General features: G+C 39.3%; 1 protein-coding gene across 3 annotated transcripts in view; it reads left to right on the top strand.

The window, feature by feature from the left end:
* The window catches only part of pkn1b (protein kinase N1b), a 60,340-nt gene extending 39,614 nt beyond the window's left edge, over positions 1-20,726 (top strand). For all 3 annotated transcript variants that reach the window (XM_041976831.1, XM_041976823.1, XM_041976814.1), the window contains exons 3-22: positions 600-745; positions 840-960; positions 4,762-4,907; positions 7,914-8,127; positions 8,234-8,428; positions 9,163-9,272; positions 9,498-9,641; positions 9,820-9,895; positions 11,307-11,448; positions 12,570-12,660; positions 14,294-14,385; positions 14,728-14,800; positions 17,373-17,464; positions 17,573-17,749; positions 17,906-17,968; positions 18,057-18,133; positions 18,231-18,373; positions 19,392-19,499; positions 19,595-19,675; positions 19,769-20,726. In XM_041976831.1, the coding sequence (XP_041832765.1) occupies positions 600-745; positions 840-960; positions 4,762-4,907; positions 7,914-8,127; positions 8,234-8,428; positions 9,163-9,272; positions 9,498-9,641; positions 9,820-9,895; positions 11,307-11,448; positions 12,570-12,660; positions 14,294-14,385; positions 14,728-14,800; positions 17,373-17,464; positions 17,573-17,749; positions 17,906-17,968; positions 18,057-18,133; positions 18,231-18,373; positions 19,392-19,499; positions 19,595-19,675; positions 19,769-19,972 (2,495 nt within the window). In that variant the 3' untranslated portion in view covers positions 19,973-20,726. The remainder of the gene's footprint in view (positions 1-599; positions 746-839; positions 961-4,761; positions 4,908-7,913; positions 8,128-8,233; positions 8,429-9,162; positions 9,273-9,497; positions 9,642-9,819; positions 9,896-11,306; positions 11,449-12,569; positions 12,661-14,293; positions 14,386-14,727; positions 14,801-17,372; positions 17,465-17,572; positions 17,750-17,905; positions 17,969-18,056; positions 18,134-18,230; positions 18,374-19,391; positions 19,500-19,594; positions 19,676-19,768) is intronic.
* Positions 20,727-23,841: the final 3,115 nt, after the last annotated feature.

Below are 23,841 nucleotides of genomic sequence, written 5' to 3'. Positions count from 1 at the left end.
AGATAAAGCTGCTCAAACACTCCATTTTGCCCCATATTCTGTATTTCCATTTATGTTTGCATGTTAGAATAGATTAAACTATTTCTTGTTTTTCTTTTATTATAGTTAGAGAGGTAGCCCAGGATTTTTGTACAGCATCATGTTTTTAATATGAAGGACTGTGAGCTCACTGGCCAGAATTACTGAATCTATCTAATGACTCCATAATGACTTGTTAAAAAAAAAAAAAATACTAAGTGTTCCAAGAGGGAAATTGTGGCCTTCTGAGTTGGAGTCTGCTGGAGTCAGATGTTTTGCATCTGGTGGTCATGAGAGCATATTTAACCTTTACTGTGCTGGTTTAATGTCAAAAAACTGAATGATTAATTCCATCTTATAAAATGTTAACTGGCATAAACTGATCTATTGCCTTTTCCAAAGACAGTTCATAAATATTAAAACATTCTGTAAGCTGTAAGGTAGTTATGAGGACTTTATGAGCTAAAGTATCCTTAAATACTTCCATTAGCTTCATCTTCTACCAGAGGACAGCTCTGATGTACAAACAAATGCACCAAAAGCAACCTGACCTTTTACCGTCAATCTGTTCTTCTTGGCAGATTCCACCAAGTCTCCGAACTCAGTCAATCGGACGTCGGCCAATCAGCATCGCATTGCAGCTTTAGAGCGGCAGCTGAACATTGAGCTAAAGGTCAAGCAAGGAGCAGAAAACATGATCCCCATATACGCCAACGGTGGCACAAAGGTATGTTACAGACACAACCATCAGCCAGGAGTCTGTTTGACATTCTTTTTTACTGTTTATGTCCATTTCATCTCCTTTTTATAACCCTTTGCAGGACAAGAAGCTCCTCCAGACGGCCCAGCAGATGCTGCAGGACAGCAAGACAAAGATTGACATCATCCGCATGCAGATCCGAAAGGCCATGCAGGCCACGGAGCAATCTGAGGACAGCCAAAGTGAATACATCATGCTTTTGTTTTCATCCTGTCTCTGGCCTTTCATCGCCTCTTTCATCCCACCTGTCGCCCTTTCAGCTCATAAACACTGCATATTTTATGACGCGAGTGGTAATCGATCGATTCTTGCTTCAGAACTTCACAGTGCATAGTCTTCCAGGCAAAAACACACACACGCACACACACTCCCAGGCAAGCTGTCCATTACAGCCCTGTCGCCCTTTCAGGTTAGAGGCTTGTTGATGCGCCCACATCCTCTTGATGTTGCCCAACAACTAAAAGCCATGCTTCATTTAGCAGAGGTTAGAGAGGGGGGAAGGGCAGGAAGAGAGTGAGACTGAAAGGACAGTCGATTAAACTGAGTCAGACATGAAACCGTGAATCAACAGAGAGGAAAAAACAAGGCTAAGAGCTGCAGACTTGAACTCATTGTCATGAGTTGCCCTGTTTTTCTCCACATGCTGTCACTCTAGATGCTGAAATCAACATTTATTTTACATGTGTGTGTGCCATCGGAGTCACTCTCAACTTCTCAAAGGGACATTTTAAATATTTTACTTGCTTTTTGTAATTTGATCTGAATGGAAGTGATTATGATAAATCACTTAAAGTTTTACAGCACCCCAATTTTTTTATCCAGTTGCCACATGTTGGTGTAGATCAGGGTGGCCAAAGTCTGTCCTCGAGGGCTGCTGTACTGCATGTTATAGATGTTTTCTGCTGCAGCACACCTAAATAACATAAATGACTCAACATGCTTGGGCAGCACTACAAGCTGTTAAGGCATTTCATTTGAATCAGGTGTGTTGGAGCAGCAAAACCTCTAAAACTTGCAGGACTGCAGCCCACAAGAATCAGAGCTGGACACCTCTGGAGTAGATTCATCTAGTTCTTGGTACTACTAAGAGCTTGACTCAAAGAAAACTCATCCAAAAGTCCTCTGGCTGGTGAGGACTTCCTGGATTTTAAGATGTAGTTTGGCCATTAATACATGAGAGGCAATGACCCACCCAATCATCCTGTGGGTCATTAGTATGGATGCCACCTGTGAGTTGCTTACCTGCCAGCATATGATGTGTTTTGGTCACAACTTTAGTTTTTAATGGTTTTGAAATTGCCTGGGAAAGAGAGTCAAGGCTGTGTTGTAAGTGTTGGACAGATAAACACCTCCACTCTTTAATGTTGGTTTTCCCCTTTAACATAGATAACAGAAGTGAAAGAAGCCATCTTTTCCTTTTATCTGTAAAGCAAAAGAGAAATAAAAAACAAAAAAAACGTGAAACAGCGTTAGATTAAAAGGTGTACGAGCACTAGGGGCGGGACAACTAAAAGCTTGTTTTCCCTGTTCAGTCCAAACTCTGGGAACATTCAGATAATACATTTTATATTTATACAAACACATAAGGTAAATAGATTATTGGTTCTTTGAGGAAGGCAAGATAGCTGGGTTGGAACCAATCCAAGAAGAGTTTATATATCAACAACAACCAGTAGGTGTATCTACAGGAACTCAAAGAGGGCCACTTAGCCTTGGCTTGTAAATCACAATGTTTAATGAGACAACTACAACCAATAATACATCTTAACTTATAATGATAATGATTTATAATGAGAAGTAGATTGCAGACATCTGGTTGCACTCATGTACAAACCATCTCTGTGGTCAAGAAAAAGCTTGAAGGTGCTTTCAAGCTCTGAGGGAGAAGCAGTACTTGTTATTATAGAAGCTTTCTAAGAGCTTCACTCTTAGGTAGCTGACCAAATTTAAATGAGCTTGTTATATTTGGAGACTAATTCTATCTGAAAGACATGGCCAGTTGTTATTAGCTGAATAGTTTCTGGTCAAATTAGTGAAAATTTGATGAAGTTAAAGAAAGAAATCATGTAAACTTTCTATAAATCTAAATGTTTTCTAAACTTTTGACTCTTTAAAGTTGCCTTCTTTGGCAGATAATAGCTGAATACACTCAAAGCTTTATTTCTGAAACAGAGTGGTTCATGACCAAGCTGCTGACTCTGAGAAACTTCTGATTCTGTTAGGGTTTGTGGTTTACCAGAGCTTTTTATATCAGTTTCCTCCCGTTTCTGAGACCCTTTTGATGGTAAAAGAAATTATCTCACACCTAGAATGTCTTTGCAATTTCTCTGTAGTAAAGACCTACAGTTTTCAGTGTTATGATGGTCTCTCTTCCATATTAATTGCCCTTTTCTTGCCATTTTTATGGCAACTCCCTTCTCTCTGAAATATTTTTAACTAATTCTCCCAAGGTTATGATGCCACTGTGTTCCAACACTGCTTTTATGTAGACAGAAGGGTTGTAAGTAATCAAGAAAGGTTGGCATACCTATAGGAAATGGTAGAGCCAACTTTTAAGGTTTAATAATTTTTGTTTCCTGAACAAAAGCCTATTTCCATCCATCCGTTCTCTGGATACTTACCAATAGTTGGGTTGCAGGGAATCTCAGACTTCGCTCTTTCTGATCACATTTGAATGCTCATCCAGGGGGATCTCGAGGCGTTCCTAGGCCAGCAGACAGATAGAGTCCCTCCAGCGTGTCCTGGGTCTTCCCCGGGGTCTTCTTCCAGTGGGACATGCCAGGAACACCTCACCAGGGAGATGTCAAGGAGGCATACTAACCAGACGCCTGACCCACTTAATCCAACTTCTCCTTCATTCTGAGCACCTCCCGGACAATCATACTTCTCACCCTACCTCTAAGGGAGAGCCCGGCCACCTTGCAGAGGAAACTCATTTTTGCCGCCTGTACTAGAAATCTCGTTCTTTCGGTCACTACCCACAGCCCATGACCATAGGTGAGGGTAGGAACGTAGATCGACCTGTCAAAGCTTTTTTCTATAATTCTGAAATATACATTAGTCTTCAGTTTTGGTTAGCCAACTTTTTCTTTAAACCAATAGTTCACTACGTACATTTGTTTAATTTCAAGTTGTTTATTGGACCTGAACTGCTTAAATTTCAGTTGTGTGTTAGTGCATATCGGCTAACCTCGAACTGTTACCAGTTGAATCAATTTATTGTTTCCTGATCAAACGTGATTTATACTCCTACACATCTTTTGGACATTTTTATTTGTGTCATAGATGAATGTTTTTACTCTCAGATTCCCTGCTGTCTTTTCACAGTTGCAGCTCTCTTCCCTCATTTGAGCTGGCGCTCACTCGGCCTCTGCAGTGCAGTCCTTGGTGCCTTTTCAGCAGTTTAAAGCAGACATAAAACACTGAATCTTTATATTGTGTTGACAAACAATAAATAACATAAAGTTAGCCGATTTTACAAGCTATCTTGAGATGAAACTGAAGCATAAAGGGGAAATAAAACACTGGAATGACTCTTTTTATTTAGAAATGTGTAGCTCTGCAAACCCCTCTCTGAAGGTTTAGTGTAATCCCTATCAATGTCATTTTTATAATAAAATATCTCCCCACGAGTTCATGGAACAGGCTTCTGTGGTCATAATACAGCCAAAGTGACAGCGTGATTAATCAGATTAATGCTAACATGACTTGAAATTTCTGAATATCAGTAAGTAAATACATGTTTTATGGATTTGAACACTTTGTGGGAATTAATGACATTTAGTTGCAAAAATGCAGATTGCATCCAACTTAAAACATGATGAGGAAACAGTGATGATGATGATCTGCTTTAAAGTTGCATACTGTAGCTTTAAAAGAAAGATGCTTCCAGCTTGGTCCTGCAGCCCCTTCATTTAAACTTACTACATGTTGCTGTATGCTCTGTTCAAATGTTATTCACTAAACCTGACACCTTACCCCAGGTAAGCCGGACCTGTGTGGGGTGGAGCTGCGTGTGGAGGAGCTTTGGCATCACTATCGTGTGGAGCACGCCATGGCGGAGGGAGCCAAGAACATGCTGCGACTACTGGGTGCAGGAAAGGTCCAGGATAAGAAGGCCATTGCTGAGGTCAGAGAAATGAGAGATGGCTCAGTTTAAAACATGCTTGAAAGACTGTGAATGCTTCTTTATAAATACGACCTGACCTAACCTATGAGATATGACACTGGGTCATTTATTTGTTGTGGAAAATAATCCAATGTTACATATCAGAGAGGCAAGGGTATGAACCTCTTGAGTGGATGCTCTGTTTCATATGAATAACATGAAAGCAAAGAGTATTTGGCCAAAATCTGAGTCATGCCTGCAGTTTTCTCTGGCCCTCATTTAGCTTTGACAGACTCAGGTGAATGTGACTGCCTAAACTCAGCCACACAACAACCAAATAAAGTCTAAATCTGCATTTATTTTAGGCTTTTGAGTCACCTCTCACCATGGCAACAGTTGCAATAACCCTTGTTAAAGCCAGCTTATGACATTTGGTTCACATCTGACCAGTATAACACAAGCCATAACCTCAGTTAGGCCCAGCTTGTGGACCATTTATATCTCCATCCGCCTCTCACTAGATGTAGCTGATGTTTGTGTGTTGGTACGTTTATCTGCAGGTACGTTTGATGACTATTGTAATTTTTCATATCATCATCATCCCATTTTTCTTTTGGTATCATGTAGTACTGTGGTAGTTAATATTGTTTTTTTTTTGTGATATGTTCTGGGCAGCATAGACAACTGTTATTTCCACATTTTAATCCTGTCCTTTTCTCCCTTTTTTTCTCTTTCTTCCTCTATCTCCCTGTCAGGTTCGGCACTGACATATAAGACTAAAGAAAATAAGATTACAATAAAAATAATAAAAATATCAAGGGCAGCCATGTATATAACATGTCTCCCTTGGTAGAGCAAATCTGTCAAGCAAAACATGGCACACAGACCACCGTTCTGTATGTTAGGATGCTGGACAGGACAGGGTAAAAAAAAAAAAAAAAAAAAGTTATAACAGAGGCATAAGTAGCCTGGATTCGGTAAAATCTGTGTTGTTTCACAAGAAGCAAAAGGAGATTTCTGAGGCCCTCTGAAACAGAGCTATTGATCCAAAATGTTTAATTGGAGTTTTTAACTGAAAATATAAGATCAAAAGATGATAAGTGTCTTCTCCTGACACTGCTGTGGTTGTTAAAGAAAACAGTGAAGTTGAAGAAGCCTCTGTCTGAAGGCACTGTTATTTTATCAGTATGCTTTGCAGAGGGTGTGTTGTGCTGTCCAGTATGTTTAGCAGCTTGTGCAGCATTCTCCTCTGAAACATCAGTTTCAGAGGCTTCAACACAGTCCCCTTACAGAGTCAGCCTTCGTTATAACTTCTATAACATGCATAGCAGGGCTGCAGGGAGAAAGCCTCTGCTTTCCAAAGGTAACCCTTCGGTGTGTCTTCTTTATGGTAAAGCCAACATGGACAAGTCAAGCAGAAGTAGAATGTTTGGTTTAAAGTTAAAATAAGAACCTACCCTCATCTGTGATCCATAGCAGTGGTGTTATCATGTTTGGGCTGGTTTCACTGCATCTGAGTAGAACCATCACTGATGAAATCTACAGTAAATTCTGTGGAAATCTGTCTGTGAACGGACTCTTAACAGAAAGCCAGTCATTCTGCAGCAGAATGGTTAAACTGGATTAATTGTATATTTGTTAATGGCTAAGTCAAAGTCCTGATTTTAATTCAATAGACATGCTTTTGAGATCCTGAAGTGAGCGGTCCATGTGAGGAAGACCATCAACAGTACAAAGATGAAGCTGTTCTGTATGAATAAATGGACTAAAATTCATCTAAGCGGATGTACGGGATGGATTAACAGTTTAACTAAATGTTTATTTCTTGTTGCTTCACAACAAGAATGTTCATCATTCTGATATTCTGAAATTTTAGGATAATTTTTCTAAATAAAAGAATGACCAAGTTGAATTTATTTGTTTATATTTGTTGGACTTGGTTCTCTGCACTGAAATTCAGTCAACTTTAATGGTTTTGCATGTTTTAATGTGGCATCATGTTTACCTCATTAGTTTATGCATAAAATGAAGTAGGGGTCAGCCTAACTCCTTTTAGACCAGACTCCTTTTGTTTGGTGAGTCTGTTATTTGCCAAAAATGCTGGTGTTTACATTTTTTTCTTCTTTTTTTTTTTTGGATCATTCAAATCAAGACACTGATTGTTGATAGTCTGGCACTCGTGAATTTATAAAAACAGGAGAGCGAGCCAAGAATTTTCTGAAAAGAAAATTGGCTTGCAAACCTTTTGTTGGGACCAAAAGAAGCTCAAAACTTGCCAGAGTTTGTAGTTATCTCTTGATTAAATATGTGTAAATCACTTCAGCTGTTTAGGGTCTTTCTTGGTTAGCTTTTGTTTTTTTAAAAATAAATTCTGGTAAATTTAAACTCAAGGGGTGTTAAAATCCATACCTGCTGTCTTGTTTTACTTGCTAAGATTTTGCTAAGCAAAAACCCGACAAAACATGAGCTGAGCTAATTGTCACATCAGATAATGGTTTTGCTTATTTTACAAGGATGTCTTAGCATTCTTTATGAAGAAGACAGCAGACCCCAATGAAAAATCTAGCTCATGATAGAGTAAAACAGCCATTTGTAGTTTGTTTTCACCAAACATAAAAAGCAACGATGAATTAAAAACACCAAAATGTGTGAAACAATGCATGAAAGGTCTTAAAGGGTTTTAAATCCCAACTGCTTTGCCAGGTAGAAGTTCATCTGAAGCACCAATTAATTCTAGACATCAGGGAACTGGATTAATGAGTATTTATCTCCTTTTCTCCTTTTTTTTTGTGTGTGTTTGACCACCGCTTCGTTCACTGGAAAACCACAAGCCTGCAAAATTCAAAAGATTAAATACAAGCAATACTATCTTTTATTCACACAGATAATTTCCATTTTAGAGCAAACTTATCTATTTATAATGTATCTGTACATATAATCCATTTGTTAAGTTACACACACACAAAAATCAGCTTTTATGGATGAGAGAAAACGAGAGAAATCCTGAACCCTTGCGTCTCTCTGCAGGCTCAGTGTGGTCTGAGTGAGTCCTCCCAGCGTCTGGACCTGCTCAGGTGCTCTCTGGAGCAGAGGCTGCAAGATCTGCCAGAGGATCATCCAAAAGCTTGCCTCATCAAGGAGGAGCTGGTGCTGGCCTCCTCCTCGGCTTTCAGCTCCCGCCACAGCACCCCGTATGTCCACAACCAGTACAGCACGCTGAGCAAACCATCACCACTCACAGGTAGGTGCAGAAGCCTCTGGTAGATGTCTCTGTGTGGATGATAATCTAGTTGTTTTTTTTTTATCTCTGAGCGTGTCTCTCATTATTTATATATTTTACTGTTCAGGTAGTCTCCAGGTTCGTCTCCTGGGCTGCGTAGGACTCCTGGAGGTGGTTCCAGGGAGGAGCAAGGGGACCCCCGTGGTTCTCCCTTCATACTCTACTGCAGATGGACGGTCCTCGTTCAAACTGAGCGGCCTCTACAGCCGTAGCACCAGCAGCATGAGCCTCAAGATTCCCAGCAAGAACGAAGAGCTCTCCTGTAAGTGTTTTTGCTTTTATATTAACTTTCATTGTCACTAGCTAAAGTCTGTTGGAGATGCTCTCTCCCAACTGGAAATATGAGGGGTGTAGGGGCATGGCTGTTTTCTTTACGACACGCTGACAATAACAAAAGAGGCTCCCTATAATTTTAATAATACTGAGATTCTAATGTGCAGTTGACAAATCTGCAGCAGTTGTGTGATGCTATCATGTATTGACATGTTAGCATCACATGTCAATACATGACTTAGAGAAAATCTCTAAGGAATGTTTCAACACTTTGGTAAATCTATGACCCCAAGAATTAAGGCAGTTCTGAAGGAAAAAGGGGGGTCCAACCCATTCCTAGCAAGGTAGACCTAATAAAGTGGACAGTGACAGTATGTAGCTGCATAGAGAAAGGTCATGAGTTACTAAATACAGGTGAGAAACAACCAGGAAAATGAAATAAGATGAGAAACATGGAAGACCAAAAACAAGGAAGAACACTAACCTAAGTGACAAAATCTAGATAAAAAAAAAAACAAAACAAAAAAACAAACAAAAAAAACAATAAAACACCAAAAGCAAGTTTGGAGGTGTTGTTAGGAGATTAGATTATGGTGCCTAATCTGTTGTATAAAAGCAAAATATTCCCGTTAACAAGAAGCAAATGTTGCATATTATGTTGAACCCTGCTCAGTGTTTCTCTTAGAAAATTGACATGCCTCTGCATATACATGTGTTTTCCAGTGGAGGTGAGTGCAGTGCTAAAGCTGGAGAACACTGTGGTGGGACAGACAGCTTGGAGAACAGTGGGAGAACAGGCCTGGGACCAGACCTTCACTGTAGAACTGGAGAGGGTAAGACATGGCAAATGACTGGGATTCAGAGAGGAAATGCAAATTAGCTGATGGTTATGCATCAGAGTCCCTGTGGATAAGCAAATATATGTGCAACTATCATAAATCTGCAAACCTTCCTGTAAACATATGCAAGAGCTGCAATCTTGTTTCTGAACGAATCTGGAGATGAGCTGTTTTAAAATTCATCAAAGTGCTGAAATAAATCTTCTCTGCTTTGTTTAGTCCAGGGAGATGGAGATAGCGGTGCACTGGAGAGATTACCGCTCCCTGTGCGCTCTGAAGTACCTAAAGCTGGAGGAGTTCCTGGACAACCAGAGACACCAAGTCCAGCTGGAACTGGAGCCTCAGGGGCTGCTACTGGCTGAGGTGCAGGACAGCACACACTCTGTACACAAAGAACAACATGAAATTAATTCATAAAACATAAAATATGATCAAATAATAGCACACACTGCTCCTCATCATGTGTGTTTGCAAGCACTACCTCAAACACACATGCAGTGTGGTAGAAGCTTGTTGTTTAACATGTATCTGCACGTGTCAGGTGACCTTCTTCAACCCCGTCATAGAGAGAGGACGGCGACTCCAGAGGCAGAAGAAAGTCTTTTCTAAACAACACGGTATGTCCAAGTGTACCCGCAGACACCCGACTTTTCCACTAATGATTTCCCTTCAGGAAGAGTAACACCAGAATTTAATTTAAACTTTTACATTAAGAAATTTTTGTTAATTTGGTCCACCTGTTTTTTAATTATATTGAACTAGTGGGTGAATTTCAAAACTACAAACTGGGGCCCTAAATGTTATTAAAATACTGAGTTTTAACTGATAGGTTTTACAGTTTGGGTACTCTGTGACGCCATCTACCTGCAGACAAGGAGCAGCACCTTCAATGATCAGCCATCCAAACAAACACAGTCAAGTGAAAAAGAAATAATCCCTCTTTCTCTTCTAAGGTTTTACATATCAGGATAACTTTGAATAAAGGAGGTGAACAGACATCAGCAATGATCTTAGAGAAAAAATGGTACAGACACTGATCTGGGAAGGATTCCAAGAAGATTTCCTAACAATATGGAGTCCAAAAACTAAACACATATCAGCATAAAACACCTCATACCAGCTGTCAAGCACGGCGGTGGAGGGGTGATGATTTGGGTCATTGGCATGCAGAGTTCATATTTGACTTGAAATCACAGTTTCAACCAAGAAGAACTTTGTTCAATAGGACGATGATCCTAAACCTGGAAGCAAATTTACAAAAGACTGAGTGAAATGATCCAAAATCTAAACCTCAAATTAACTGAAATAACTGTGGTGAGACCTCAAGAAAGATCTGCATTCACATTATTAATGTGAGAGACTGATCAAAAGGCAATAATTTAAGTTAATGCTGCTAAATTAGTAAACTAATAACTATTAAATCTAACGGTGTACTTTTTTTTTTTTTTGCACACTTCTGGCTTTGGCCTCTTTTTTTTAATGTCACAGTGTAATATGTCATATGTTGTAATTCATCTGAAGTTTTACATAAATAGAACTTTTAATACATGAAATCTGAAAATTGACAGGGTATGTGTACTTCCCTTTTAACAGCTGTACATGTGTGTTGTTTATATGAGTGTAACCCAGCAGGTTCCCACAAGCCGAATCAAAACAGTTTAAAAAGCAAGAATTATAAAATATTAATCCATTACAAGCGTGTTTATCTCAGATGAGTTATTTACATCCTGACTGAACATCATCTGCTGAATGGTTTGCTATAACTGTGTACTTTATGCCTGTTATGTTACATTGAAAGGTTTTATAATCCAGGGAGGTTACGACAAACTGCTGCTCATAAAGTCTTAATGACTTCTATTTCTTTCTGGAAGCGAGATTATCAGCATTTCAGGAAATGTATCCACAAGTGATGCACCAGCTCAGCTGTGTTGCATCTTTAAAGCTACAGGAGATGAAACACGTCATGTTGCAGATGTTTACATGTTTCATATTTCATGTTTATGCCACACATTCCAACATGTGTTTCAGGGAAAGCTTTCCTACGTGCCCGTCAGATGAACGTGGACATCGCTACCTGGGTCCGCCTGCTCAGGAATGTCATTCCCAGTGGGAGCAACACACCTACTTACACTCCCAGTTTTACAAGCAACACCCTGTCACACACCACAGGGTATGTAAATGAATATCTGTCATTGTCAAAAATGCTCATAAATACACCTCAAAAATCACTTATTGAGACATCTAACAGACAGAAAGCAGGATAAACGGTGCTCTAGGACCCGTCAAATTTTCTATTGGTATCCAATCGCTTTACTAAAATAAATGTTGTATGTTATCCTCTTAGAATGAGCCATTTATATTTACTTGCCGTGGGACCACATACATGGCAGCTGTCATATTTGTGCCACCATTTTTACTACGGTGTCTCTAAATGGACAAATAACTGTGTGTGAAATGAGAACCATCTGAGCCTGAAAACTGCAGAACCAGCTATAAGGTTAAAACATTACCAGGATAAGTAATGTTTTAAAAGGTACACAATCTTAAAACAGGAAGGTATTAATCTACTGTATTTATGGCTTGTTGATGTAATAATTATTGCATTATTGGGGCAAATTTATGGCCAAGCTTATCTGCTGCTTTATATGTAAAGATGTTTGTTCATTCAACATGTTTATTATTAATTTGTTCATTTAACCTTTATTTATTCAAGAAATAAAACATCTTGACATTTAAAATATTTTTTCCAAAACTGTCCTGGACAAGATAGACAACAATAACAAATACATTACACCACAGAAATAATAAATGTATATAAAAAATAACAAAAAGAAGCTATAAAATTATCATAATTTCAGACATTAGGAGGTTAAAATGCAAGAAAATTTAATTGCTACAGTCACTGCATGTCAAAGGAGGCAGAATGGTCAAGCCAAGTATTTAAGATGTCTAGAATTAGTTTGAATTCATTTAGTGAAACAACCTGATTAAGATTCTTTTGTTTTGATCTGGAATTAAGAAATCTGATCGGCTAATTGGATGATTGAATGTGGCCGATAAACCTGATAAAGCTCAAGCTTTTTGCTTTTATATTTTATGTTATTTAGGGAGTATAGATTCAGAGACATGCTTGACTAAGGTATTTACATTTTCTGTAATTATTTCATAAGAGGATGAATAAACTAACCATGTTTGTTTCAGCTTTTTCACCACCACTGTTTGCAAAGTGCAGCTCACTGTCCCTCTGCAATGTAAACTTTCATGCTTTGTTTCGTGTCCATGTGTTTACAGAGAAATCTCGGTGGAGAAGCTGAATCTGGGCAGCGACTCTCCTCCTAAAGCTGAAGTCAGGAGAGATGTGGTGGACGCACCGGCCACCTTGGTGAGTACGGTGGATGGAGGCCAAAGAGCAGAGGAAGCAGACTGAGGATGTTCCAATAGGAAAAGTCGGGCTTCTCAATACTATCGTGTTACTGGAGTAGCTCCCTTCCTCTGTCTTGGGCACAGTGCTTCGGTCATGGTGCTGCTCTGCTGAGTGCTGCAGGGAAATCTAAGACAGGCAAAGCAGGGGCCTGAGACGAAAGAGAGGAGACAGGATGAATTAATGAGAAACAGAGATGTAAAATCTCAGGGAGGCAGATTAAGTGAGACTTAATCTGATGCTTTAATTTGATCAAGCACAAATCCACATGTTTGAAGCAGATTTAAAGGAGAAACTGTAGAGGAGGAAGACAGAAGTCCTGCTTTCTCTTTTTGGTTTCATTTCACACCAAATCCAAAGTTTTGTTTACACAAGATTGTACTTTTGTTGAAGAACAGCAAAATGATTACTGACATCCAGATTTCAAAGTGGGGAAAGCAGTCATCTTAAAAGCTGTCTGGTCACTATTCAGAAACAAATGGCCCCTACACTCACAGGTCACTTTATTAGGTACACCTGTTAAGTTGCTTGCTAATCGGCCAATGACATGGCTGCAACTCAATGCATTTAGTCATGTAGACATGGTCAAGATCAAGCCAACAAATATGTAGCAGCTGTGTGATGCTGTCAAGTTAGTATGAGGAATGTTGTCAACACCTCCTTCTATGACATGAAGACTTAAGGTGCTGAATGTAAAAGGGTCCAACCTGGTAGTAGTAAGATGTACCTGATAGACTCGCTGACAAATCTAAGCCTCCTGTTTAGCCTATCTAAAACAATCACCAATGTTTATGCTTATTTTCTCAAATTGCAACCACAACTTCATGTTTTTTCTTCACACACACGATGGCCACCTGTTTTAAACTTAAACTGATTCTAATACACCATTAACAATCACAGACTCCTTCACTTTTAACTTCTTAGAGGCCCTCTGAACAGTACTTTTCTTCTACATGCATTTTATGACATTACATTTATGGATATTTCAGTTTTTTCCTTTATAATTTCCTTTTAATTAATGTAATATAGCAGATTGAGACACAAATAACTGAATTTGAATGTTCAGACTGTGTTGCAAAATGCACATGGTCATGCCAAATATTGACTTTTGTCTTTTAAACTAAATTTCTATTTATGTTTCCCACATGTTTTTATTTTATTTTATTATAATTAATTTTTCTGCCATTCTGAATCAGTATATTTGTGTTATGGACCGTGTCCATCATTCCTTGGCTCATACTGTTATTGGTCCTGACTGTGACATTGAATTTTAGGGAACACTGAGGGATTCAGATGAGGGCATGTAGCAGATGGTGTGTTCAGTGAGGCAGAAGTATTATGGGATTAATTACTCTGATGTTTTTAGACAACTAATTAACAGTGAGGAGGAGAAGAAGGAGCAGGAAGAGAGGATGAAGGGAGGAGTGGGAGCATCAGCCAGCAGGAGATCTGGGGATCAGGCATAATGAGTGACAACTATTTTTACAGATGTTCGCAGTCCTTTTGTCCTCGTAACTGATCAGCCCCTCGCTGTCACGTTATTTTTATGTGCTCTTTGTCTTCATTGTTTAATGTTTTTTGTATGTGTTCTCAGGAACAGATGCCGGTCATAGAGCCCCCGCCCACGCCGGTTGCTCCTGCTCAAGAACAGCCAACCAGATCGCTGTCCCAAAACTCTTTACGCAGGTGCAAAAAACACACCTCAAACCCCTTCTCTTACAAACACGCATTCACATACACAATAAACTCACACCTTAGCATCTTTCTGCAATATGGTCGACACAGCATGATATCAGGAACACCCCCCACCCTCCCCCAGCCCTGCACAATATGGGCCTGTGTTGTTTTGTTAACACCTTCTAATAAATCCAAGTCATAATTAATGTGGATTATAGCTCATATTAGCATGTAAAAGTCATAATTTGTTTTGTATGAGAATAAATGGTAAGAGCATGAAGTCAAATGATGTCATATTTACTGCATGCTGCATTCGCTGACTCTAAAATCTGTTTATAATCTCTTTGTCAGACCCACCAGAGGTTCTCTTTGCCTGCAGGACTTCAAGCTGATAGCGGTTCTCGGCAGGGGCCACTTTGGAAAGGTAGTGTTAAAAATGAACCAAAACCCCATATAAGTTTTATTACCTATGCATCATGATGTGTTACCCCAAACATAGATAGATAGATGTATCAATAAACATTATTATCTGTCTAAGACCAGTGACAGAAACTGGTCTTTGACATGGCTACAGTAAATACAACAATTCAACGCTTTCAAACTGACGGAATAAAATTAATAAAAAATTAAACATTGTTAAAAATATCATTAAAAGGTAAAACCCATGTGCAGTGGAGGCTGTTTGATTTGTTCAGGGTGCTTACTGCAGAGGGAATGAGGGAGTTTTTGTAGAAGTTCTTATGAGCTATGGGACCTTGATGGAGAGGAAGCTGTACCAGGATGAATTACTGAAGGTGTGAAAAATCTGTCTGCTGACATTGAAAGTCCTCACTTTCCTCAGCAGGTGGAGGCAAGTTTGTGCTTTTCCAAAGACAGATATGAGTGAGTCTCTGTTCCCAGATATTTGAATCTAGTACCAGGTTGACCCTGGATACTTAAAGGGGTAAAAAGTGGAGTTAAAAGTTTCTATCTGCCCCTACTACACAACTCCTTGGTTTTGTATTATTTAGCTCCAGGAAATCTAAACTAAAGTCTGAATTAAATCACTGAATTCCATGTCGATAGTTGGTCAGAGCAGTACCGTCTTTCTGGTGAAGCACACGGGCCATGTCATCTTCATTCCGCCTCACAGAAAAAGTAGGACAGACGCTCAAAAACTTTTCAGCTTGAATGTATGTTAACATTCTGAACATTTATTTCTATATTTCAGGCCTACAACATTTTCTAAAAGACACTGAGACGGGGGACGAATTAGAGTTTATAATGATCTCACATTATTATGTAACAGGTGATGAAAACGGGTGATTGATAAGCAACATTCATATAAAACTGAGCCTTTAAGAAGCAAAGACAGACCAAAGAACCCAAGTTTATCATTGAATGCACACAAAAATCCTTAAGATAAATAATAAATAATAAAATAAATTCATGTAATTTATAAACAGCTGATTACTGTGAGTAATCTGCGGTACATTCACAAACACCCTAAGGCCTCACTGTGCAACAAAGAAGCCTTATGTTAACCTTGTCCAGAGTTGGTGTTGACTTCTCTGTGCTCGGGGGCATCTGGGATGGACCATCACACAGTAGAAACATGTACTGTGATAAGACCAGTCACTATTTATGTCTGAAGGAAAAGGATACCATGTGCAGTCTCAACATGGTGGTTTTATGATTTTACATCCTCCTTATGAAATGTAAATAGTTTTTACAGACAGCTAGAAGATGCTTTTTGAATGTTACATTATGATCATAAACATGGTGGGGTTGATGTAGAACAACACATAGAAGTGCACTGCATGCTGCATTCACTTGCACTTGGACATCTGAGGTTTGCCTGTGCCTCCCCAGGTCACCCCCCTTTGGCCCGACTTTCTATATGATGGTATGAGATTTTATTAGAGCTTTTGTCACAGTTCATTTCCACCTCTGTGATGGCAATATTAATACAGAAAAGATCACAGTGGCCATAGAGCAGCATATGCTGCCTTCAAAACCACATCTTTTCCAGATACAAGACAATAGAAAACCACATTTTGCACACATTACAAAGGAAAGGCTGAGGAAGAGGAGGATACAGGACTGGCTGGTCTGCAATCCTGGCCTGTACCCAATAGAGAACCCACAGAGAATCCTGAAAGGGGGGGAGTAATGCAAATACAAACCTGTATTGTTTCACACCTGTTTGCAGGAAGAATAACACCTGAAACGTTTTATTATTTGGTACGTTTGATGAGGGAAAACAGTTAGTAAGCAAATAGCCAGTCACTAGTGTACTCTATCAGTTCATATCCACCAGCAGGCCAGGGACCTTAGAGTAATTTCTGACTCAAAGTTAGCATTTGATAAACACATCAATTCTATTGTCAAAAAATAATTTTTCCAGTTAAGAAGAGCAGCCAAACTTTAGCTGTTCTGCTCTTAAAACAACTTAAAATCTGTTTCCTCAGCACTGAGGTAACAGAGGTACTGAGGTAATACATTGCTGAGCTCCCCTGCACATATAGCACATTAGATGTCTCAAAGCTGCGTTTGCTTATCTAGAAGAGTAAGAACGGGTGATGATGCTGTTTCCATAGCAACTCCCAAGATTTGTAACATTCTTCCCATCTCAGTCTAAGACTTGACACCTATATACATATCTTCAAGGCTAAATTAAAAAATCAGTTATTTTTCAACGAGTTTCATCTTCACGACATCATCTGTTTTTTTAATAACTGTTTTATTGTTTATCTATTGCTTTTAAAAATTGTTCAACACTTTGGTTATTTTTTAAATGTGATACACAAATAAATTCAATTTTATTTTATTTATAAAAGTGACCTTTTACGAGTCATGAGAAGGAATGATAACAGAACAAATATCTTGAGTTCCTACTATCTGCAATGAAAGAGGTTAAGACAGTTTGGAAGATTTAATAGAAAAATGATAAATTTATCACTAAATTTCACCCAAATGGTCAAATTTATCCAATCTGATGTTGTTCTGCTCTTTAGGTGCTGCTGTCGGAGTACAAAAAGACAGGCAGCCAGTACGCCATCAAAGCCCTGAAGAAAGGAGACATTGTTGCCAGGGACGAGGTAGAAAGGCAAGTGTTTTATGACGTAGCATTTTCTGATTCAATAAACATTTCCTCTGCACACACACACAGCTCATTCCCCTCATATCTCCCCCTCGCTCATGCACCTGTCTCCAGTCTGATGTGTGAGAAGCGGATCTTTGAGGCTGTCAACGGTTCGCACCACCCCTTCCTGGTCAACCTGTTTGCATGTTTCCAGACGCCAGAACATGTGTGTTTTGTCATGGAGTACACGGCAGGAGGAGACCTCATGATGCACATACATGCCGACGTCTTCTCTGAGCCACGCGCTGTGTGAGTTCTGCTGTGTGTGTTTAAGAAAACAAGCCAAATGTGTGGACCTTCTTGGAATCTGTCTACGTTTAAGCTCCCACTGATGGTGAAAATGGATGTTTGTGTCGCATGTTTTCTAAAACTCTTCCCTCTTTCTACACAATGTCTAATCAACAGGTTCTACTCTGCCTGTGTAGTCCTGGGTCTACAATTCCTTCATGACCATAAGATCGTATATCGGTGAGAACTTGGACTGTCTTTGTCCTCACTTTCCACAGATGATTTAAACTGGAAGGATATTATGGCTATCATTTCTTTTCTTAATCAGGGATCTGAAATTGGACAACCTGCTCCTTGACACACAGGGTTTTGTGAAGATCGCAGACTTTGGGCTTTGCAAAGAAGGTGTCTGCTTCCTCTTCATCACAATTTCAAGAATCTGTCTTTCTACAAATGAATTGTTGCATTTTTAATCTCTTAACTGTCCTTTTTTTCCTCCAAGGTATGGGATTTGGAGACAGAACCAGTACATTCTGTGGCACTCCTGAGTTTTTGGCCCCGGAGGTGCTGACAGACACATCGTACACCAGAGCCGTCGACTGGTGGGGGCTTGGTGTGCTCATCTATGAGATGTTGGTTGGAGAGGTGAGGGTTCTGCTGCATGATACATCCAAAATGGCTACTTACTTTAACTGTACTATAGCTTTATTGCAGAGTGCAATATGTTAGATTGAGAGATATGTTAGGAAAAAGAAAAGAACCCCCTAAAAAGAAAACAGCATTAAATTAACAGCTAGCTTCTGAACAAAGTTAGCAGCTTTGTTACGGGGCTTAGCAGAGGACAACCAAGCTATAAGGGACCAAGCAACAGGTTGCTTAGATCAGTGGTTCTCAAACCTTTTGAGCCACAACCCACAAGATAACATGAGTTGGTGTTTGCGACCCTCTTGTGACGACTAAATGATTCATTGTGTCATGTATCAGATGGGTCATCCTGCAGCATCCTCTAAATGTAAGGCTGGTAAAAATGTGAGAATCTTTATAAAAATATAAATCTATATAAAAATGAAGTGCTTTTTGGTGGTTCACTGTTGTGACCAGACACCTACATGCCTAAAATCAGCTTCTTTCGACAAAATAATGTCAACTTCACATTTGTAATATGGCACGTGTACTAACTTTGCTGTTTATGTGTAATTGTGTTTAAAAATTAATGTGCTAATTTTAAAGATTTATCTCTCCATTAATGGTTTAATTGTGACAGCTCTGGTAAAAATCCCAAATTTATTTGATAAATGTAGATGTTATATTTTTAACAATTATATGGCGACCCCCTGAAATTATCTTGTGACCGCCATGGGGGTCCTGACCCAGTTTGAGCACCACTGGCTTAGATGTTAGCCACATATTGTAGGCTTAAAATGTTTAATCATTGTGTCCATACCTTGTTTATAATACTACTACCTTAAAATTGTTATGTCATGTCCATCTGAACTGTGTAGTTGGGTTAATCAAGTCAGGACTGTGATGTTTACCTGATATGACCATAATTCCAGGTTTCATCAGGTAAAGATGAACAAAAGTCTTATTGATTATTTTTCTGAAGTGTAACAAAGACATGATGTGTAATAAAATACATTACTAAATTCTGTGTCTGTTTCAGTCTCCATTCCCAGGTGACGATGAAGAGGAGGTTTTTGACAGCATAGTTAACGATGAGGTGCGCTACCCGCGCTTCCTCTCCACCGAGGGCATCGGCATCATGAGACGGGTTAGACTCTTCCACATGTTTAAACTGTACATTTAGGTTGTGAATACATCTTCATTTTTCAAGGAAGTTTGTTTCTAACTTTTTTGTGTTTCTAGTTGTTGAGACGAAACCCTGAAAGACGCCTCGGCTCTGGAGAAAAGGATGCAGAAGATGTGAAGAAACAACCATTTTTCCGGGTGAGTGTATTGTTTTTTAGGCTCAAATTCTCATGAATGTTGATAAGAGAGAACTTTAACTTAACCACAAACTAACTGTAACTACTCATTTAGGGTATGGACTGGGAAGCACTTCTTCAGAGGAAAGTCCTGCCCCCCTTCATCCCAACCATCGTAGGAAAGGAAGATGTCAGCAACTTCGATGCCGAGTTCACCACCGAGGCACCCACCCTCACGCCTCCCCGTGAGCGCCGCACCCTTTCTCGTAAGGAGCAGGACTACTTCAAGGATTTTGACTACGTCTCTGACCTCTGCTAAGGTTTGGGTTCAGGAGTCAAAGGGTCATCATCTGCTCAGTGTCGACGGCAGACCCTGAAAGGAGATGGACAAGCGAAGGCTGACTACCTGTGCTGTAAAGACAGAGGAACTTCATGGTGACGAGAGGCGAGGATCGGTGTCACTCTGTCTCTGTGTGTCATCGACGGCGTGAAGGATAAAACTTGTGTGACGTGATTGCGTGTCACACACATCTGCAGTGCCACACATGTCTTGAAGATAAACTTACTGGTGTGGCTTTTAGAGCAGCAGGAAGATAATCCAGATTAAGTAATAAATGGAAGATCAGACAATAGATCCCACTGTGTTGTTTGAAATCCTCAGAAAGCCTCACAATCACAGATGTGAAGAGTGAGGGAAGCAGTTTTAACTTTCTTTCTGCATCTGCTCCACTGTTGTTGTTTTTATCCCTGCAGTTTGCTCCTGCAAATCTGTGTTTAGCTGTGAAAAGTGACCCTTCTTTGGTCTTGAATGTATCAAATCAGCCACAATCATGCAGTACCTATAAAATGCCACTTGGGGGAGCCAGAGGAGAACAAATCATTTTTCATGTGTTTTATTAGCTGCCGTTGCCGTTTCCTCAATCACAAGACACTTCATCTTTTCCTCATGCTGTCTTTCGGTACATCATATTTTTTAATGATTTCTGTGATATTTTTTTTCTCCTGTGTTTACTCTTTATTCATTTGCTGGTGAAATGTGTTGGAACTGTGACTCAGTAAAGATGTGAAACCAACACAGAGGCATTGGTCATTTTTTTGCAGATGGTCATTTTAAATATTATTTTTCTTTTCAATACATACAAATTACTTCCACTCACATACTGTGACTATTTTGATTGTCTCACAATCTGAAATGTAACTTAGTTTTTGAGGAGATCAGGGTTTCATTTCATCAGTTTAAAGCTGCAAACAAACAAGGACAAAGACAAGTACCTAATCCCCCATCTGTCTTTTATAGGAAGGTATATTGTGGTTTAAAAACTACACCTCTCATCCATAAAATAATCTGCACAGAATAAAGTCTACTGTGTAAAAGTTATGTTCCTACTGGTCCCTTAATGGTTCTCCATGGCATATTGTTATATTTATTTTAGGTCTGTCAAAAATAACACATTAACGACGGTGACTGTTTTATGTAATTAATTGCTTTAATATTTTAATGCAATTAACGCATGCATGGCATGACAAGCCTCACACATCCGTCATTTCTCTTTTATGACAGTGGGACGAAAAGATGAACCTCAAATGCACTTTGTTTTTTTAAACTGATCCTGCACCAACGTTTGCGCCAACATGTCTACTCTAGCTTCCTCTGGTCGTCTCAGTGTTTGTGTAGCAGCTTCCTACCTCTTCTCCACATGTTCTGTGAATCATGACGGCTGTCGGTGATCAGCTGATCGGCTTTTCTCTCTTGTTGCGTTTGTTTATGGTTCAGCTGAGAAGAAGGAAACTCGCGGTTTATGGTTCACATGTCACATATTTACCCAAAAGTATTGTTTTTTGCAGGACCTTCTCAAACACAGTAGTTGGCTGGTGGTAGACAGGGTTTATACTTCAGCTACGCAGGGGTGGGTCTAGAAAAGTTTTGATTGGGGACCAGGCAGGAGCACTGACCAGGAAAAGGTCTAGGTCTAGATTTTATGAAATGTTGAACTGATTATTACAACTAAAGTGATCATGTAATGTAAAAATGTGAGAAAAACTCATAAAACAAACAGCCGATGGTCTATTTTATCAACAGGTGTGTTTACTTTGGGTGATGCTGCTGTAAGACTTTTATCACTGCCGCACAAACACTTCAGTGATTAAAAGAAAAAACAGGTCATCAGTTTTATCAGTGTCTTCATCAATGTTTGTTCACACACACACACACACACACACACACACACACACACACACACACACACACACACACATATAGAGTTATGACTATGACTTCAATAGAGATGGCTTGTTCCCTTGCAGCCATTAGCAGTTGTTATGGCATGACTCATTCAAAATAAAGATCCAAGATGAGGAAAAATGAGCCTTTAAACGTACTGGTTCCAACTTTAACCCAACAGTGTGTAATTATGCAGAATGACTAAACAAGTATTACCACCTCACTGCGGAGAAAAACATTTATTACTAATACTTGAAATAAATTAAAATTTTAGGTTCCTATTTGTCACTTTGCAGAGTTTTTATTGGCAAATAATTGGATGGATGTTTCTCTGAATACATGTGCAGGACGGTGGACAAATGGTATGCTCTGTGGTATTTTGGTTTTGGGTCACCGTGACATCAGTACAGTTGAAGACAATGCCAATTCTCCTAACTCAGAAATACTCAGATGGGTTTCCTGGATCAGACATGCAGGTAAAATAAAATATTGGATAAAAATGTCCAAGCAACCGAGAGACCCAGCTGCTGTTGTTAATGGTGGGCTTTAATGGATGTACATGAGAACATTGGTGGAGCCATTAGTGGGAATGAAAATTGGTTTTGAAGAAATGAGTAAAAGCAAATGACATTCAACACACACACACACACACACACACAGACATTTTGTAAAAATGCTACAAAGCAGGATTTTTTAATTATTATTGTTTTTTTTTTAAACTAAAAATAATTACAAATGAGAACATGATTCCAGTTAGTGCTGCTTCAACTTGCAGTTTACTTCCTGCATTAACTAAAAAGAAAACGTAATTTCAAAACCACAAAACGGGTGATCAGTTTTACTAGAGGACTAATCAACTGTAATGGTTTTGTAATGGCTTGCAAATTTGCTACCACATTTGCTCAGCCTCATAGCTTAGCAACAAAAGCAGCATCCTTTTAGGCCACAAATGACATCTGTAGGCTACTTTGGTGGCATCAAACAGAAAAGGTACCATCTAGCTAGTTAAAATAAAAGATCATTTAGCCCAAGGGTGTCTAACTCCAGTCCCTTTTTGCAGATTTTAAATGTCAAGGATTGGACATCCTTGATTTAGAAGCTTAAGGGAACAGGATATTTTTCAGGGCTAAGTGGAAACCAAAACTGAGCTAAGAGAAAAATTAGCTCAAAAATGAATGAATTAGAGGAGCCAGCTTGCATCGTGTAAGAGCTAGCTCCTACATTTTCCCTTTGCTGCTTAACTCTCAGTGTTCAGTAGTGATGTGGCATTCATGAACGAATCAGCTCTGAGTGCTGATTCTTTGTAGTCAATGAGAAGAACTGATTTCTGTCTAAAGCCCTATTCATGCTCGACGCAGAAGGCGGAAATGCTGACGAACGGACACTTTGTCTGACTCCTGCGTAGTTTACACATTTAATTGGTGCATTTTCAGAGGCCTTGCGGATCTGTTGCTTGACGCAGCAAACGGAGCAACACCACCATAAACCGCGGGGTCCGTGTTGAGCAGTATAGCTAATATACAACAAGCAAAAGAAAGAAACCAGAGAAGATAGACCTCTTATTTAATAAGAGGTGTATATGCTTAAAGACATCTCTAACCTTTGACACAAACAGAAAACAAAGCAAACATTATTCTGTTTAATAAACAACTGATAAAATTTTTAGAAGTTGCCAAGAAGAAGTATGGAGGGAAGTCAAAGGACACAGAAAGAAGAGGCAGTTAAGCTTTTCTGTTTCACTTTCATGTTCTTTTCATTTTGGTCTGGCCAGCGTTGGGCACCAAAGGTACTCGGTTAGGGTGAGGAATAAAAGCTACTTTTTAAGGTTTAGTAAAAGACAGTGGTTGGTTTGAAATACTCTGATTTACAATGTTGAGCCAGTACATTATGAAAAATATAAAACAATAGGTACCAAAACTATTTAATTTTCTGATTAACATTAACATCTCGTGGCTGTTACTTACCCT

Source organism: Melanotaenia boesemani, chromosome 2 (genome assembly GCF_017639745.1).
Source record: "Melanotaenia boesemani isolate fMelBoe1 chromosome 2, fMelBoe1.pri, whole genome shotgun sequence".
NCBI lineage: Eukaryota > Metazoa > Chordata > Actinopteri > Atheriniformes > Melanotaeniidae > Melanotaenia > Melanotaenia boesemani.
The sequence above is the reverse complement of the archived record's forward strand: the minus strand, read 5'-3'. Positions and strand labels throughout refer to the sequence as shown.